We start from the raw sequence: 19,872 nt of genomic DNA on the forward strand, positions 1-19,872 counted from the left end.
GAGATCGTTTACATATTGAGACCACACCCTTAATAGCACAGATACAGTAACATATCCACACCACGGGTAGGGTAAGGGCAGCCAAAGCAGTGACTGTGAGGAGGTGAGTCTGTCTTCTGACCCCTAGTCCCCTGTATGGAAGTGAGACGCTTCATCAGTGTCGCATGGGTGCTGCCTGCCTTTCCATCAGAGCGGGATGGGAGACAGTGAGCACAGGCTGGGGGATGGTGGGGGATGGGCAAGGGGTTTGGCCCTTTACCTGGTCCTTTAGTTCTGACAGCTGACCGGAAAGATTGGTGACCAGCTTCATGGTGGACTCCAGCTTCTCCTGCAGGTTCCTCAGCTCGTTCTGTTCCCCTTCTGAGTCGCTGCTGACCAGGGACATGGCTCGCATCCTGGGAAACCAATCGAGGTTTCTTTCCTAGATTTGCAATGGGAAACAGAGGGAGTTACTTCTAAGGGTGGAAACAAGAAGAGCCATCTTTTTACACCATCCTCCCATGGCTGGCATCAGTCTTCCTCGTTTGCTCCACATAGATTTTTTTTTTTGAAGAAGTTCTCATTATGTGCTACTGACAGGCCCAAAAGTATGTAGATCAGGCTGGTCTTGAACCCACAGAGATCTCTGGCTGCCTCTGACTCACAAATATTGAGAATAGAGGTGTACACTACTTTGCTTGGGCCACTTAATTAGTTTTGAGCTCCCCAACTTGGCCAGACTCACTGGCCAGCAAACTCCAGGGATCTCCCCTTATTATGTGCCCCCTTGTCTGACTTAAGTGGGTTCTGGAGATCCACACCCAGGTCTGCTTGTGTGGCGAGCGCTTCACTGACTGAGCATCTCCCTAGCCTAGAGAACCTGTAACAAACACTTAATTCCCAGAAAAGGAAACTGCTGTAAACTGAATGTAAGGGGAAAGTAGGCTTCCGGTTTAAGTTCCTAACTAAACAGTGGACATTGTCACTTTGGCTTGAGTCTTTATTATTATAGCTTCTGTCTTTGCCAAATTACATGACTGACAAGCGTTGTTTCAGATTGGGGCAAAATACGAGTAACAAGCTTTAGTAGTTTTTATGTTAGAACTCAAGGGCACTGAATACATTCACACTGCTGCATACCCTACACCAGAATATTTCATTTTACTCAAGTGAAACCCCCTCCCCTTTAAGTGCCCCTTGATGTTCCCTCTGTCTCTAAGGCTTTGACCACTGTAGGTACCTCATACTGTGCTGTATTTAGAAGGGGTTACACGGGGTTGGGGTGGAGGGGAAATGTATTAAGTTCTCACCTGTTCTGGCATTTTTAAAGAACAGACATATGAATTTGCTTGGGCAAAGGGATTGTTAATAGACTGAAGATGAGGCACGGGCTCCTCAATACATTTCCAGTTTGTGAGTAAGCTTATGGAAGGCACCCCATCTTCTTCCAGGCTTCAGTGGGACAGATGACACTATACAAGGTAGGGCCGTTCAGCCACATGCCCTGCCCAATTCCATCCATTTGATGTCTCAGCCTGTAAGCCTGTACGTGTGAACGGTCTTTCTCACCTTGGGTTAGCACATAGGGACTTTTCCTTCTCTTACCTCACTTACTTATTCCCATGATGCCTAGCTCCTGAACAGCATGCCTCACACTCAGGTTCTGAACAGATGGGCAGGAATGCACAGAGATCCAGGGGAACTGACTCATTCTAGACCTAGCCAGTAGTCTTCTCACCTGGACCACTTTGATTTTATCAGTACACACTGCACACTTTTCAGAACACGCTGTAGGCAGGAACAATGTACTATTGTTGCTTTGATCTACTTGGGTTCTCAGCATTTCTCTGGGAACCAGTCTTTTCTGATACAGACTACTCTTTTGCTTTGTGAACCAATCATATAGTCTCCATTATAACTACTATTGCCCCCTTCAAGATATCTATAGGCATTATGTAAGAGAAAAGATGCTGCTATGCGCCGCTCACTCTCTCCCAACCTATTCAATATAGTACTGGAAGTACTAGCCAGAGCAGACAGCAAAAAGAGGTCCAAGGGATACAAATTGGAAAGGAAGAAGTCAAAATATCACTCACTATTTGCAGATGATATGATAGTATACTTAAGAGACCTCAAAAATTCTACCAGAGAACTTTTACAGCTGATAAACAACTTCAGCAAAATGGCTGGATATAAAATTAACTTGAACAAATCAATAGCCTTCCTCTATGCAAAGAATAAACAGGCTGAGAAAGAAATTAGAGAATCTACACCCTTTATAATAGCCACAAATAATATATAAAGTACCTTAGGGTGACCCTAGCCAAGCAAGTGAAGGATCTGTATGACAAGAACTTCAAGTCTCTGAAGAAGTAAATTGAAGAAGATCTCAGAAGATGGAAAGATCTCCTATGCTCATGGATTGGAAGGATCAACATTGTAAAAATGGCCATCTTGCCTAAAGCAATCTACAGGTTCAATGCAATTCCCATCAAAATTCCAACTCATTTCTTCATAGTGTTAGAAAGAGCAATTTGCAAATTCATGGATTGTAAGGATCAACATAATAAAAGTATCCATTTCAATTTCCCAGTGTAGTGGAACACCAAGGTGCTGAGGTGGGAGAGGTGGTTGGCAGAGGGAGCATCTTTATGGAGGTAATGGGAGGGGGAGGGGGATAACATCTGAAATGTAAATGCAGAGAATATCCAATTTAAAAAAGCACAATTTTTTAAAAAAAGCACAATAAAATTTTAAAGCACAATTCCCTCCAAAAAAAGTGTGAAAGTGTGCACGAGTGCGGACGTGTGCGCGCGCGCGCACGCACACACACACACACACACACACACACACACACACACACAAGATGCTGCTATGTGCCAATAAAACATTACTTATAAGTGCTGTTAGCTCAGTAGGTTTGGACTGTGGACTAGTGTTAGCCAATCTCTGTTTTATGTAATAGCAATGTTCCATATCTTCAGACACTGAGACCATTAAACTGTCTTCAATTAAGATGATCTTTCAGGAGAAACCATGCTAGGACTTGGTGAAAATAGAGAAGGCAAGCCATGTACTAGCACATCTGTGTGTGTGTTGGTGGGGGAAGGGGGTTGTGACTTCATGTATTCTAGCCTCAAACTCACTGTGTAGCTCAGGTGACCTTGAACTCACGATCCTCCTGCCTCTATCTCTTTACTGTTGGAATTACAGCTATGTACTGCCAGGTCCACTTATGTGGCTCTGGGCAAGCATTTTTCCAACTGAGCTCTATCCCCAGCTCAAATCACACTGTAAAAATTGGGAACCAACAGATTGGGAAAAGATCTTTACCAATCCTGCATCTAATAGAGAGTTAGTATCCAATATATACAAAGAACTCAAGAAGTTAGGCTCCAGAGAATCAAATAATCCTACTAAAAACTGGGTACATAGTGAGAAGCCATAGGCTCATTTGCGATTAACATATTACTGCTCTGCAAATAAATGCTCTAAGGCCAAGCTGGACCAAACTCCTCTACAGTCAGGTTCTCATCTGCTTATCAAACCTTTCACAAGAAGAGAAGATAGATTTCCAAACAGTTCCTGTCAGTGAAATCTTTAAGTCTCTTGAAGACCCATGTGTGGGTGTGCTCGCAGCTTTGAATCTCGGGACCAGTAACATATGACTGAACAATGACAGATTACACTGAGCTTGTGCTATGGTCAATCCCCACCTTCTTTGGAAGCACTTGGGGTGTCTACCCTCCCCCCAGTTCCAGCAGTGACTGCAGGAAGGTCTTTGAACATGGGCAGAATGCACACTTCTTCCACCTAAGAGTCCTTGACTGAACTTTTACTCTGTCTCCCCACCACTACCCCCTGCTTCACACATGAGGCATCTGTGACTCAGGGATATGAAGGCTCTGCCTAAGGAGGCCATAAAGCCATCCACAGAGATGATGTATCTTTAAACCATAGTAAACCGAAAGAGTGCTGTGGAACACTCTTTCACACTTAGGTAGCATCCGCCATAACAATAAAAGGCCATGTGTTCTAACCCCGTGATAACCCTTCATTTTCTATTTCCTAGAAGATCTTCCATGAAAAGGTAGGAATAGGTGTTTTCTGGCCTATGACCCCTTCACTGCCTCCTTAAATTTGTAATATAAAACTAGGGTAGGAGGAACCCCACTAAAATCCTAATGCGTACAAGACAGCCTTACTGGAATACACTTTAGTTCTGTGCTGAAGTAAGAGATCCTTCAGTGTGAGAACCTTGGTCTCCCCAGTATTTTAACGAATCACCTGGCTGTTAGGTCAAATCTCCAATTACACAGTAGTTAAAATTAATTAGCGATTCTAGCCAAACTCTTCTCTCCGTTTCCAGGTGGTTTTTGAATGTGGGTCAATAGGATAAGCTCCCGCTGGTTGAGGTTCCTCAACAACAGGGTTCCAATCTAATGGAGAATCAATCTGAAGAGAAAATGTTCAGAATATTGCAAAACAGTGAAGGTGTGTGTGTGTGTGTGTGTGTGTGTGTGTGTGAATGTGAATCCTGGGACTTTTAATGTCATTACTAGCTTGTCATCCACAAATTCTGTCACTCATGACTCTAGCCATGGGTGGAGACCTAGACACCCATGTTTGCAGATTCTTGCCCTAAGTCTGCTCAGGATCAAAAGCTGCCACTGTCTTGGTTGCTCTTGCATTTTTGGGAAAGCCATCCTTGACCGAGACATTCTATTTCTACATGAGTTCACACTGTGGAGAATGTGTGTGGCTGTAGTGTGGGGAGGGTGTCATCCAGCATCTGCCACTCTGGGTCCTGCTCTATCCCTCCTGCCTTCCTCACTCGGCTGGCTGCTGGCATCTCACATGCCAATGCAATGAGGCACTGTCTGCCTGGGTCCTCCCACAATCCAGTCAGGCACTTCCCATCCTTGCAAAGGCTTCCTCTGTCAGAGCACACAGACTAACTGAAGCCACAGCCGGAAGCAGGCTAACCACAAGTGCTAAAGTTCTGGTTAGTTCTTTTCTAGGTAAAGTTGGAAAAGTCCCTGCAAAGGCAAGCACTCAAGTTTTAGACACGGGGGTGGCACTGACCAGCCACTTCAACACACCCTTGACTGGAAGGAGGGAGAGTGTGTGTGTTGGGGGGGGAAGGTAGGGGTAGGGTTGGGAGCAGAGCCAGGGAGAGGAAGAGCGGAGGCAGGGGTGAGAGGAGGAACTGTGCTGCCAATGCTGAGAGGTAGGTCTGTTTTGTTCCCAGGTTCAACTGAAGGTGCTGTTCTGAGAAAGATTCTAGAGAATCCATGGCCTCCTCAGAGGGAGCCTGCTCAGGTAGAGAGTTCTGTTTACTGCCTAAACAAGGGAAGTCTACTCACCAAGCCCTTTCTTCTTTTGTAGAATGATTAGAACATGAGGACTTGGGGGGCGGGGTGAAGGGTTAGCATATGGGTCAGGGAAGAGAAGACAAGTTCTAGAAAATGGAACTCTTGCTTTGCTCCCAAGTAGCTCCTCTGGGAAGAATCTAGATCTCAAGACTATTTTTCAACTCAGATGGTAATTGCAACTTTGTCTTTTTGCACAATAGAAACAGAAAGGCCAAGAAATATGCTGGAATTCAGTCTTCAACCCCTCGGAATGCTTAGAGGAGAAGGGAGACTGAAGATAATAGTTAATTTTGCCAAAGCATACATGTAGGGTGCCCAGCAGACCTGGAATCAATTGCCCCTTTGGTGAGCAAGGCTGAAGAAGAAAGTAACTATTCTTTAGAGGACATTTGTTCTTTATGCTCTGTGACTTTAAAATTTATACATTAAAGACCTCTAGAAAGTATATTCCAACTTGGTAAAATCAGTGGATGCCGCAGGCTCAGAAGGGAGGGGCATATGAGGCCCAGAGGCTTGTAGGGCAGTGAAGCTATTCTGTGTGATTCCATAATTACCAACCACACGTTTGTCAGAAAACACTGGATGTGTACCAAACACCAACCAACACAAACTACGACTTTCCCAACAGTATCACACCATCTGTGTGTCTGCTGCTGCTGATCTATCTGTACCCATCTACAGCTACACCCTCAGTAATGAATACTTTTAATTGGGTTAACTGGAGAGAAGAAGGGAAGAAAGGTGAGAATTGATACATGGGAAGATGTGGTTTTTGCTCCATTTCTCTGTAAACCTAAAATTGCTCAAAAAAAAAAAAAAAAAAAAAAAAAAAAAAAAAAAAAAAAAAAACTTTAGTAACTGGAAAAAGAAAGAAAGATCTTCTACCTGGAATTTCATTGCTACCTCAAATAAGCTACCAATGAGAATCCTGTCAACCTAAACCACAGAGCTATGCTCTGTATGTTTCTGCCACAGATTTGTGACTATAGAAAAAGCAAAGGCTTGGATCAAAAGCTAGGCAGTTAGAGGTGTGACTTTCTCTATCCACACAGGACGGAGTGAGTCAGCTCATTTAGCTCAGGATTTCCTTTCTTTTTTTTTTTTTCTTTTTCTTTTTTAAAGGGCTCACTAGCTATTACACTTGGTGGCAATAATGATCATGTAGCTGTCAATGTGTCCCCTAAAATGGATGGCATCGTATAAAAGCATTATAAATCAATAAAGTCATTTGCTCACAGTCATGTAGCTCACTTAGAGACAATGCTGTAACCTGAATACCAAGACTCCTACCTAAGTTACTTTCTTTCTTTCTGTGGGATAAGGTTTTGGAGACCCTGTTTTCTCTTTGACCAGAGGCTTATCCGAGCTGCTTACGAGTTGAGGTGGTAGTCTGGCTATCTGTGCGCCTAGAATGACATTCCTGAACCAGACACATTATATAATCTCCAGCTGGGCGGTGATGACCTGTTACCCTTCCTAGACTTGGTTCATAGTTGTTCTTGGATGATATAGCACAACAAAGACCAGCTCGTGCCAACACAGAGAACCACACCCATTTCTGATGAAATTCCCATCAGCAGCCGCTGCAGAATCACGCTTTCAAGTCAGTCTGGGGCCACAGGTGGAGTGTTCCCTGGGCACTCATGGGGAGTGTGAGAAGGCAGAGTTCACCACTGGGAGGGACACGCCTGGGTCCTGGGCACCTGAGGCTGCCACGTTGAGTAAACCAGAAGTCAGAGCGGAGAAGGAGGTAGGTCAGCAGCCTGTGCCAGGCAAGGCAGGGCTGGCCCCTTTTGAGACTGTTAATAAGAAACAATCTGGCAAAAGTCACCCTTTCCTGAATCCAGCATCCAAGCTGGCTTCTGACCTGCTGCTCAGGCGGCTTCCCTTGCAATTTCCACCAGCTAAGAACTGACCAGAATATTCCTGCCATTGGAGATGGAGACCTTGGCAATTCTCAGTGGTTTTTTTGTGAGTTCAAGGCCAGCTAGGGCTATATAGTGAGACTCTGTCTCAACACATGTGAACTTACATACAAGGACACATAGCTAATAGCTGTTTCTTGTACCTTGGTGTGCCTTCTGTGCTCTTTCAGCTGGGTTTACAGATCAGAAAACCCAACAAGCTTTGTTCAGGATCATTGCTTCGTAGATATTCTGAGGGCAGCCTAGGAACAGGCTACCACGCTTCCTGCCACAGTTCTCAAGGAACTGAAGAGCTGGTTTGCACCTGCTGACCCGAAAGTGGTTTGCAGGGATGGTGCCCCTCTGAAGAATGCATGCCAGAGCTCACCTATCAGATGCAGGCTTTCCAGACTCCCCCATCCTCTCCAAATTACCTATCCTAATCTCTGAATACTCACAAGCCTGAGTCTCCCTTGATACCACTTTGAAAGGTGGTACCCAAGCCCTTCCCCTTCCCCATGTTCCCTGCAGTCATTCACTGTTAAAAAGACAGGTCTTAAATAATTTCCACTGTGTGCCTTTGATAAAGACAGGCCATTTTAGGGTATTTTACAGGTTGAGTTTTATATCTCTTTGTCAACTTTTAAAATTAAAAGGAATTTTTTTTTTTTTAATGGCTGTATACTGTGGTAGCAATATAATACCACGGAGTGGTTGTATCAGACAAAGTTGGTCTTTAGAGCCATCAGGAATGAATGCAGGAGTTAGGGCAAAGGAGTTACAGATGTAGCCTGGATAGGTGGCAGCCCAGTGGACTGTGTGATGGATGAAAAATGGCAGGGTGGCTCAGTATATATATTTTTTCTTTTAGTTTATTAGATCTGTCTTTTGGGTGATGCGTGTGTAAACATTTACTGTAGGCATGTGCTCTCCTGGGTGGTGAGCACATTCTCCATGGCTCTATCCAACCTTTGCTGGTACAACCCTGACCCTCTGCAGCCTGGAAGACTAGAATTGGGTGCTCCACTCCCTGTGCTCTCAGACCCTTTAGGCAGAGGGTGGTTCTGCTCCACTTTCTGTCAGAAATGATGTAACATACAAATTGGGGAAAATCCAGAGCATGCTAGAGCCGCATGCAGAAATGCAGGCCGGATGCAGAATGCTTCCCAATACCAGAAAGGTGTCCATGAAATGCACAGGAAGGAGGGGGTGGCCCCACCCCCTCTACACCAGAGGACAGAACATGTTATGAAGTTAGGTGGGGAAACTTAAGCTCAGCAAATGCTTTGTGCAGCTGCCACCGACAGGAACCCAAGCTCAAGCACAGCGGGTGGGGTGAGAGCCTAGCTGGCTGGCTGGGAGGTGCACTGAATGGTGCTGACACACAGTTTCCAGCCCCGGAGAAGGGAGAAGGCAGTGCCAAATCCCTCTCCACTTCTCTCTCACCCTGATATTCTTGAACTTGGACATGGTGTCAGCTAACTCCAGGAGGCATTCTGGGAATTGTATTTAGAGGGCAGCACAAGCTGTCTCCTCACTTACGGAGGCTAAGGGCTTTTCACCAATGCATATGGCCTCCCAGGTTAGGCACAAAGTTGTTGCTATGGCACTGAGGATACCGAAACATTGATATCGCTGCCCCAGGGATTTATCAAGACACTCCTTTCCTCCTAGCATCTTCCCCTGATTTCCAGACTCAAAGTCCAAACCCCTGCACTGTATGCTTGAATGGAGCAATGGGATGTCAATGTCACATTTCCAATGCAGGGACAAAGCAAGAGTTTGTGAAAACTCAGACAAGACAGGTCAGGTGGAGCTGGCCTCAGGCTCTATTTCTCAGTTATGTCCCACATGGCAGTCGGCAGGGGCTCCAGCATTAAAGGGTCTCTCATTCTAATTTCCCTACAGGAGTCTCCCCGATGGCTGTGATATTTGATATGCATCTCCTTACGCTGGGCAGCCCTTTCTCCACATCCGAGTCTTGATTAGCTATTATCCACCAAGAGTCTCCATCCCAGTCCTTGGACTACCCTTGGCAGAGGCACTGTCCCTGCACTGGAGGGTGCTGGTCTGCAGACTCCAGAGCACATGCACTCCTTCAGGTCAGACAAAGTGCAAGAGTTGAGCCAGTTCTGCTTTAAGACAGATGGGAGTGACTCTCGGGCAGACGCGGGTGCTCACTTCCCATTCTGATCTCTTAACCTTGCTAACAGTTGCTTTCTGACTGTTTACTTCCTGTGTCTTCTTATCAACTACAGACAAACAGACCCGGGCCAGCCCTCTCCTCTTGCTTCCCAGTTTTCTCACCACGGTGAGACTTTTGTACTGCAAGCTTTGTTAACACAATTTATTTGCTTAGAGCATTCATTGAACAGACCTTTTCAGGAAAAAAAAAAAAAAAAAAAAAAAAACAGAATTAAAAGGACTCTCACCTCGCCTCTGATACAAACTGCACTAGGCTTTTAAGGAAAGCCTTTTCCAAGAATGCAAAGCTAAGGGTCCCTCCCCCGCTGGGTACTCTCTCCACTACCTGAGAGAGGATTAACCTAGAAGAAAGCACAGCTGTGAGAAAGAGTCAGCGTGGGGCTTAAGGGACATTCTTCTGTCTAGTTGTCACCGAGTAAAGCTCAGGGCCTGAGTCACTGGGTGTGGAAGCCGGTCTGCCTGTTGGTTCTGATGGCTTCTTTACTCCTCTCTCTCAGATCTGGCTCCTAGGACTGCTTCAGTGTCCCAAGTGTAAGTGATAGCAAAGGTGTTTACCATATATTCAGATAAATTCTTTACCAGAGCTGGATACTCTCTGCCCCACCTTTGGTCATATCTACACTCTAGTACTTGAGGTGGTCACCAGGGAACCATGCTGGCTGTCCACAGCTTTGAGCATTAAACTCCATCTAACCACAAAGCCCGAAGCCTGCTGATTTATGCATTAGCCAGCCAGCATTACCTAGAAGATCCTCTTTCAGGCTCTCCTCCCTACCCCCATGGGGCCCTTTCTGCCTCTTTTTAAAGTGATTAATTCTATTGACTAGGGAAATGAGGTAGCCCAATGACAAAGGCTGAAGGCTCCTGACCCAGAGTGCTGTGTGCAGGTGCACAGACCGCTCCCCCAAGTACCTGGATGTGTGGTCGGGGTCCAGCTGTGTGACCCAGCTGAGGCTACTTTACCTGTCTGGGTTCCCATTGGTGAACTGTTTGCATCCTGCTGGGTATAGGATGAGCCAGATGCTGCACAGAGTGTGTATCTCATACAGGGTGATTAGTGATAACCTAGGATGGGCAATGGTTATCCAATCAGCCCTGCTTTGGCCAGCATACACCAGGCATTCAGGTCACCTGGGGAAACATTCTCTTCAGCTATTTCTGGGTCCCGGATGACTATAGTTTTTTGCTTCAGACACCAGGACAAGTGACTGAGGTACATATTTTACATATCAAAGCATACCTGGCCTCCAGGTTCTCCCAGCATCCTTCACAGTCCCAATCTGGTATACCCTGCCTGCAACCCTGAACTTTCCAGCCCAGGGGCTGGGCTACCCTTCCCTAGAAGTTCTTCCTATATAATCCAGATATTTCCAGGTATTTTGTTTTTGTTTTTTTCTTTTGTGGTCTCTGTCTCTACCCCTGTCCCCCTACCCCTCTCTTTCTGCAGGCACTCTTTCTCTCCTTGCCCTGAGGCCCCAGCCATTTTTCTCTCTCCATGGTGAACTTCCCTGGCCTTGGTCCTTGGGGTCAGTGAACTCACCCCAGAGCAGCTTCCAATAATCCTGCCTATATTTAATCTAATCTGGTTTAAATTGGCTCATTTCATTGGCAGAGATATAACTGGTCTATCACATACTACCACGGAGGAGAGAGGACTCAGAATGGCCCAGGCTATCCTGTCCAGGCACCCTACTCTCTATGCAGTTCACTCAGAAACACTTCTGAGGAAAACAAAATTTAAGATTATGAGGTGGAGTTTCAAGATACATAAGTGAATCTATGTTTAGCTAGGAAAACAAATTCATTCATTTATTTTTTAAAAAGCACTCTTCCTTTTAATGTTTCTTGTGCTTTTAACATTCAAGAATTCAGGCTTCTCTCTTGAATACAGCAGAAAAAAGGGCCATTGCATCTTTCTGGGACTCATATCTTTTTGTCTCTTACCTGTAATATTCTCACTTATGTAGTATTTACATCCTCCTGGGCAGATAATTCACAATGAAATCCTACCAATAGTATTATCGCCTTATCTATAGACATGCATAAATCCTCAGTTGGGCGGGCACAGAACAAAGCCACTGGTGTAGAAGTTATATAAAATGCATGTATATGACCATGGAAATGTGTATGGAGATCAAGATTAACAAAACTCCTTAGACTACCACCATGACTGGAGTTCCTATGTGAAAAAGCAACCCTTTTTATTTATTTAATTTATATCAGGGGCTATGGGAGGTCACTGCAGTCACAGCTTGCCCGTGACAAAGGCGACATCATTTTTTATATATTAAGCTGCATGTGTATTACAGGGGGCAGGGAACAGAAGAGAACAAGTTTTTCCTTTGAGTCACGGCACCGCTTCCCATCAGGGGCTGCAACCAAGGGTCAGGTCTACAAGTGAGCCAAGAGTAACCCCAGAACTCTAAGACCATTCTCTGAATCGACAGAAACCCCACTGATACGGGAGAAAGGGGAAGATACTGTTCCCCCCCCACACACACATAAGACGTTATTAGATTAAGACAGCTTGGTGATGATCAGATGGCAGCCAAGGTACTTCCCACAGGGATGGGACTACAAGGAAGCTCCCGCTGGTTCTTCTGTCAGCCCGTGGCCTTCTGTTTGCTGGCTGCTGTGCTTAGGCTTGTGCACCAGCTGTTGCCCTCCACGCCCTCCTGCCACACTCTGGTCTCTTATCTGTCTAGCTCCAGATGGGTGTGTGAGGTAGCAGGAACCTGGATTTGTACACCAGATGGTCAGTGGGTCAGTGGTGAAGGAGCAGAGCTGGCCCTCAGGCCAGAGCTCCTGTGTCCACACCCAGCCCCAGGGTAGGCATGGGCTCCGTGGGAAAGCACTGAAGAAACAAGGAGAGGGATGAGGATGCAGTCATGTCGGACGTAAGTGAAGTCTAACCTGTGGGCGAGTGGCTACAACTACAGATAGCCTCCCTCCCCCCAGTAAGAAATGCACAACTGTCCTCGATGGAGAGGAAAAATCTTGTCACCTTGACTGCAGGCCATTTCTTGACTGAACTAGGAAAGGTGATAGAGCGAACCTAGTGAGCCAGTCTTGTGGGGGTTGTTTTTTTTTTTTTTTTTTTTTTGAGAAATGGTCTCACGTAGCCGAGCCTGGTCTCAAACTCCTGCATTCTGGTCTCCACACCCTGGCATCACAGGTGTGAGCTACCACGTGCCTGGCTGTCATGTTTTTTTCTACAGGTTGGCCATTACCAAAAGAGCAAGTGTGCCTTTGGGACATGAATGTAGGCAAAGGAGTCCTATGCTCAGCACTTGGGCAACTCCCCATCCTCCCCATCCATGTTCATTCACGGCCAGTTGGCTCTCTTCCTAAATCACGTTCCAGCAGCCGGACGCTAGCTTTGAGGGAAGAGGCCCATATTCTAGGCCTGATGCCTGTATCTGAAAGGTGCTGTCCTTGAGGTACTGGGAGGCTTTTACCTTCTGAGTGGCCACCCCAGGCTTTCCACTTGGTCTCCTGCATGGCCTTTAGCAGAGGTCATGGAACAGGTCCAGATGCTCTGGAATCTTAACTGACAGACTAAAGCAGAGAGACAGATGGAAGGTTTAAACATCCTCTGTCATCAGGCAAATGCTGTCCTTCCTCAGCACCTCACACCACTAAAGAGCCCTTTGCAAAGATCCTTTCAAAGACAGGAAGGGTCTAGGAGGGGTGAGCACTGCTAGACATTAGCTCCCAACCCTGATGGCCATCTCCTTTCTGTCCTTCACCTACAGTGACAACAGTCTCCAAGGCTTGTCTTACCACACAGACTGGTTTCCTGGAATCAGTGAGTAGGAGAGGTTTGGGAGGTCTCTTCCTCACAGTAGCAGCTTCCACATGATGTGAGCTCATGGGGTTACAACACAGGCATGTGACTTGCAGCACTGGAGCTGAGGACCTAGGAGTCCGATATCCCTGATGGTGAAGCTGAGCATGCTCAGGTCCTGTCCTGCTATGGCTAGGTCTCCATGCTAGGGATTCTTTTGGCACCAAGTTAAATCGCCATTAAAAACAGCACAGGCAAAAGGCTCTGCCTTCTGGCCAGTGGCTCTAATACTCTTCAGTGCCTCTGTTATAGCACAAGACACCTGGCTCCCAGTAGTGCTGACATTTAGAGTTAAGAACCCCTTGATGTCCTAAATTTTCATGCTTTCTGACAGGATATCTTATCCAAACAAACATGGTTGGAAGCAAAATGAACGCCCAGGTCCTCAGAACACTGCATGCAGAGGACTCTGACCAGGCTGTGTGGCAGGCAAGGGGTCACTCTGCTCTTAATCCCAATCAAGTGACTGCTCACGAGACTTCAGAAAGTCTCTATGACTGAGACAGACACTCCAAAGGGCACTGGATCTTTCTGTGACTGTAAAGTAAGGTGACTAAGAGATTCACCACCAGCCCTGGAAAGATTTAAAGATAGGACACAGACTAGAGAGGAGAAAAGTCCAGGTCGCCGCACATGCATGTGGCTAGGTTGGTGGCAGTGTGTGAGCTGACAAAACATGGGCTTATTTGCCAGTGTCAACCACTGGAGGGACAGAATTGCAGAACCGATGTCTTCTTAGCATGTCATGACCTGGTGGGAACTGGCTCTGACTCTCTCTGCTCCTTACCCACCCCCACAGAAGTCTGCTACCATCTGACCAGGTCTCACCAGCACCCTGCCAGCTTTCTCCCATCCGAGTACTACAGAAAATGATTTCTGAAACCCTGCCTAACACCTTCTAAAGCTAAGTGTTTGCAGGCACTGACCCCAGCCTAACTTTCATCTGCATCTATCTATCCTGTTCTAGTATTCATGAAGTGTCACCCAAAGACTCATGCGGTAAGGGCTTGGCCTTCAACTGCAATATCAAATCATCGAGGTGACTGTATGATGACACTTGCTTTAATCAATGGGTTAATCCAAAGGTCAGTTAGTAATTTTGATGGCATCATTTGAAGGTAATAGAAATGTCCAGAAGTAGGGCCTAGTTGGAGGAAGTAGGTCATTGGCAATTTCACTTTTGGTCTGTTTCTCTTCTCCCCATCCCCCGCTTCACCACTCTCTGTGTTGCCCCAATATGTGTGCTTGTATACTTGCGCATGTACACATGGAGGCTGAAGGTGGCCACTGGGTGTTGTCTGAGTTCTAACTGTCAACTTTGGCACAGCCTAGAGTCACCTGAGAAGGAAGTCTAAATAGAGGAACTATTCAGGTCCAGTTTGCCTATGGGCATGTCTATGAGGCATTTCTTTTTCTTGCTCATTTATGTACGAGGTCCCAGCCCACTGTGGGCAGCACCATCCCCTGGGCTGCTAGTTCTGGGCTTTAAGTTCAGTTAAGTATGAGCCTGTGAGGAATGTAGCAAGCAGCATCCCTCCACAGTTCCTGTTTCAAGTTCCTGCCCTTAATTCCTCAAGGTTCGGCTGTAATCTGAAAGCATGAATGAACCAAAGAGCCCTTTCCTCTTGGTCAGTGTTTTATCACAAAGCAGGAAGGAAATGAGAACAGGTCTTCTCTTCCATTGCTTTCTACATCGTTTTCTGAGCCAGGGTCTCTCACTGATCCTGCTGCTCATCGCTTGTTTAGTCCACCAGTTCCAGGATGCGCCTGTCTCTGTGCCCCCAAGCCTGGTTTGGGTGCTGCAATCCGAACCATGTCATGCTTGCACGGTAGGCAGTCTGCTCACTGAGCCATCTTCCTGGCCCAGAATCTGCCTTTAAAGGATGACATCTCTTTCTGGTCTCTGGCCTCCAAGAATCGAGTGTCTGTTCTACACACCTTTCTCCCATAGTGCTGTGCTTCACCTCAACTCAGACTCAAGACAGCTGGATATCCAGGGGCCAAAGCATCTAAGATTGAGCCAAAATAATTCACTCCTCCCTAGGCTGTTTGTGTCAGGTGGTTGTGACAATGACAAAAAAGGAATTGCACAACCCTTGCTCTTGATGGCAAGTCCTTTTGCTCGCTGCTCCTCTCTGGCTCCTTTCCCCTTATGTTCCCTCCCTCTAGATCCTTTCCAGAAGCATGCTCTGCTATTCTTTCCCCTCATGCCAGACCATTCCCCATTGCATGCAAGTAGTTATATCAAATATAAGGCTAGATATGGTGAGAGCTACATATAGAAAGGATTGGCAGTATTTTTCCTCAGCAGTCACATAACCAGTCTTGATGCTAGGTCTCTGTGTGTGCACAAGTGTGTGCATGTGTGTGGGGGTAACTCATCCATGTGTGCATGTACAGGCCAGAGGTTGACATCAAACACCTTCTGCTGCTCTCCACCCTTAAAAAATTTTTTCTTTCCTTCCTTTCTATGTGTATGAGTGTTTTGCCTGCATGTCTGTTTGAGCACCCAACTGGAATCCGTGGAGGCCAGAAGTGGACATTCAACCCCCTGATACTGGAGTTACAGGTAAGGGTAGCAAGTGATCTTAAGCCCCACATCCAACTTTAAAAAGTTCATTTACTTAATATGTTTATTGATTTTAATTGTTTTATTTATATCATAAACATAATACGTATTAAATGTAAATAAGTTATTTACCTATTACATTTATTACTTTACACATATTTGTTATATTTAATTAGTTATCTTGTATATGCACATGACACATGAATCGGTTTTCTTTCCACCATGTTGGTCTGAGGAATTAAATTCATGTCATCAGGCTTGGCAGCATGTGACTTTCCCCACTGAGCCATCTTGCCAGCATTCCGCATGGGTTTTTGAGACATAGTCTCTTATTATGTGAGCCTTACTGGCTACCTAGACTGGCTGGCTTCAGGGATCTGCCTGTCTGGATTTATAGACTTGGGACACAAGGTTTAGCTTTTTCATAGGCACTGGGGATCTAAATGTGGGCTCAGGAACTCAGCCGAGCAAGCATTTTGCCCACTAAGCCTTGTTCTCAGCCCTTGGATGGTAACTAGTTAAGTCAGTGTATTTTGCCTTTTCTGTTAGATTCTTACTACTCAAAGGGTGATTCACAGACTTGTATCGTTGGCACCCCAGGGAGCCTGGTGGGAGTAGTTAAATCCTGGAAGCGAGTGCTGAGTCAGAATTACACTTATACCCCAGAAGCGTTCTAAGTGCATTCAAAAATGGGAAACATATAGCCTGTGGTGGTTAATACGGTCACCTCAACAGGATCTAAGATCACTTAGGAGACATGTCCCTGGAGGAAGAGCCTAGATTTGGTTAGATGAGGTGGAAATACCCAACCTAAATGTGGATGGCACTGTTCCACGTGCTGGGGTTCTAGACTGAAGAAAAATGAGACAGCCAGCAGCGAACTATCATTCATTACTGTGGGCAGTGTGATCAGCTGCCTCTTAATCCTCCCTTCATGCCTCCCTGAAGCCGCTTCTCTATTGGTATCTGGTCATAGCCATGAATCGAGGAACTAATACAAACCCCAAGAATGTCAAGATACATATACATTCCTCCCCTTGAGGAAGCCTTGCAGCTTGTAGGTCTTGGGGGTGCAGGAAGTAGTACCAATGGCTGTGGCACTGCACGTAGTACAGTTCAGACCCTACCCACTGCTAGCGTGGGTAGCTGCTGCTTACTGGGACTGACCTGATATGAACATGTCTATATACCTGAAAGTCTTTCTCACACACAGAAACCACAGCAGAGCTTGGTCGGGGAACTCATCGTCAGGCAGAGCACTCTGGTTCTTGGCAACAGGGAGGAGGGCAACAAATCACGGAGCCTTTCCAAGAACCAATGGCCCTCTCCTAAGTGTGCCCAGACTCATCACAATGGGTTTCCTGTGTTGACAGTCCATGCCCCCTTGCTTTTCCACACATGCCCTGCACATTCTAACATATTTGGAAGCCCATGTCATGAAGGACAGCTGGCTGGGGACTCTCATAGCACATGTCTCATGACTCCTCAAAAGCCCTGTGAGAGAAGACATCAAAAAAACCCACAGCAGCCACTTCTCTGCCTTGCTGGACACAGAAATATACGCTTCTCATCAGCAGGAAGACAATCTGGAGCTCAGACTATCTTCTTCCTCATGTGATCCCTTTCATACAATTAGCAGAGCACCTCCCAGAAGTCTGAGCCCAAATAAACAAGTAATGCTCAAAGCTGTATGTACTGATCATCGGGTGTGTACGGCACCTCGAAAGGACCAATCTTAGTGAAACTGGAGGGTTTCAAACAGGCAAAACCAAAGTGGAATACCAAGAAGAGGCTGACTGAGACAGGTACTAAGCTGGGAGGTGGAGTTTGTTAGACAGCCCTGAGTTGATTTTCCCCAAGTTTCAGCCTCCCCTCCTTGGGAACAGGCGGACAGAGGTTGGGGGGTGAACCTCAGGGAGCACAAGTGTGCAGCGCACTGAGGTCTTGGCCAATAGGTTTTTGGCATGTGGCTCCCTGGCCTCTACAGGTGCCAGCATACTTTGCAGCAAGATGGAGCCGAGGCTGCGTGGCTGCCCTGCTTCAGGGCACCTTCTTACTCACCCTTATCATCTCTGCCACGTAACTCTCGGGCCCCGTGTACTCTGTGGAGTCCTTCACTTTCACCAGCACGATGAAGCACAGATAGTGCCACATGTTGTGTTCTTCCTTGATGTGCTCTTCAAAGGTGACAGTCTTATTGTCAAACTTATCCCTTTCCAGGCCTAGACAAGAGACAGAACAATCCAGATTCCCAATGAGCTGCCGCAGTTCAGCAAAGTCAACATAGCTGGTTGTCTTGATTTGACTGCAGGCAGAGTTGGAGTCTTTTGGCCTCAAAACCCACTTTCATCGTGGCAGGAGGACAGAGGCAGTGAGTCTGACTCACCAGGGTTTATTTTATGTTTATGTTTTGAAACAGGGTCTCATGTAGCCCAGGCTGGCCTCAAATTCACTATGTAGCCTGGGGGTAACTTTGAACTCCTGGTACTTGTGCTTCCAACTCTCCAGTGCTGGCTTTCCAGATGGGCAATACCATGTGCAGATCCTAGATGGGTCTGAAAACCCTGCAGCTTCCTACAGCCCAGGTGCCTTGGCTGGCTCTTGGGTGCATGGGAAACCTGCCTTCCAGCTTCTGGGGGAGAATATGATAAGCTCAGACACTGGAGAAGATCGGGGAATTTAAGCTCCTTTGTCCCAGGTAAATGCCAAAGTGTGGACATGACAAAAAGAACTTTAAGTCAATTTCAGATGCTGGTCAGTAACTATATTTTATAGAGGTCTGAGCTAGCCATTATGAAATTAGAGTTGAGCAAAAAAGTGTATTTCAGGCCATTAGTAGGATTTGGATTCCTCACATTAAAAGAAGGGAACACAAATATGCGGGGTAAGGAAGACGGTACAGACACTGCAGTGCTGAATTAGAATTAGCGGTAGTCATCTCTGTTATCTATACAAAACTAGAGGAATAGATGTAGGCATGTGTGGATCTGTTTCTGTGTGGCATGCACATGCATCAGCCCATGGATCTACAGATTATCTGCAGTTGGCCTTATCAATAGGCATGAACACTTAGATGTTCATTACTAAATGCCTATTTTACTATGAATAACTGAAGAAATGGCTGGTTGTATGGCCAGGTTCTTAAGCTGCCAGAAAAATATAGAGTACAAAAAAAAAAAAAAAAAAAACAAAAAACAAAAAAAAAAAAAAAAAAAAACCATGGCTCTCACTGGCCAAACCCAGGGTAAAATGGGCATCAAAATTGAGCTGGATACAATGGCATATCACCATAGTTGGGAGGGTGAGACAGGAAGACCACAAATTCAAGGCCTGCCTAGGCTACCTCAAAATTAAGGTACTATCCCAAAATTAATGAACTGAATAAATAAATATGGAAAATAATTCCTGAAGCAAGAATCATTAGTGGATAATACAGCTGGGGCTAAAAGTCTAAAGTGAGGCATACCAAGGTTAGTTGCGATGCTTCCAAGCATCCTGCTATATATTGACTTTATTGGGAGATAAGTATGTCCTTATCCAAGAGATCAAAGTAAGTATCAGTAGCTATATACATTAAGTTATGGCTTAATGTACCCCTGGTTGTCCTACTGAGAAGATAAGAAAATGTGTCTTCAATATTTGTATAAAAGCTCAACTCTATTACAACGGAGCTTCAGAGAAACTCAAATCAAAGGACACCCTGCAAAGCAAGTGCCTTATATTCTTCAGAAACACCTGTGAATGAGCTGAAGAGACGGCTCAGAGGTTCAGAATACTGGCTGTTTCTCCAAAGGTCATGAGTTGAATTCCCAGCAACCATATGGTGGCTCAGAACCATCTGTAATGGAATCTGATGCCCTCTCTGGTGTACAGACAAACATGTGGGTCAAGCACTCATATACAAATAAATCTTTAAAAAAATGCCTGTAGAGTTAAGAGGAGTCCCACTACAGGATGTCACATGGCCTGGGACTTGCAAAGGCCGCTGGGAGA

General features: G+C 45.9%; 1 protein-coding gene across 14 annotated transcripts in view; it reads right to left on the reverse strand.

The window, feature by feature from the left end:
- ITPR1 (inositol 1,4,5-trisphosphate receptor type 1) overlaps window positions 1–19,872 on the reverse strand; it is a 313,259-nt gene that overhangs the window by 8,201 nt on the left and 285,186 nt on the right. For all 14 annotated transcript variants that reach the window (XM_080913792.1, XM_080913793.1, XM_080913799.1 and 11 more), the window contains 2 exons: window positions 17,941–18,101; window positions 260–421 (listed from right to left, as the gene is read on the reverse strand). In XM_080913792.1, coding sequence (XP_080769918.1) covers window positions 260–421; window positions 17,941–18,101 — 323 coding nt within the window. The remainder of the gene's footprint in view (window positions 1–259; window positions 422–17,940; window positions 18,102–19,872) is intronic.

This window comes from Micromys minutus (assembly GCF_963924665.1).
Source record: "Micromys minutus genome assembly, chromosome: 3".
In the NCBI taxonomy this organism is placed as follows: domain Eukaryota; kingdom Metazoa; phylum Chordata; class Mammalia; order Rodentia; family Muridae; genus Micromys; species Micromys minutus.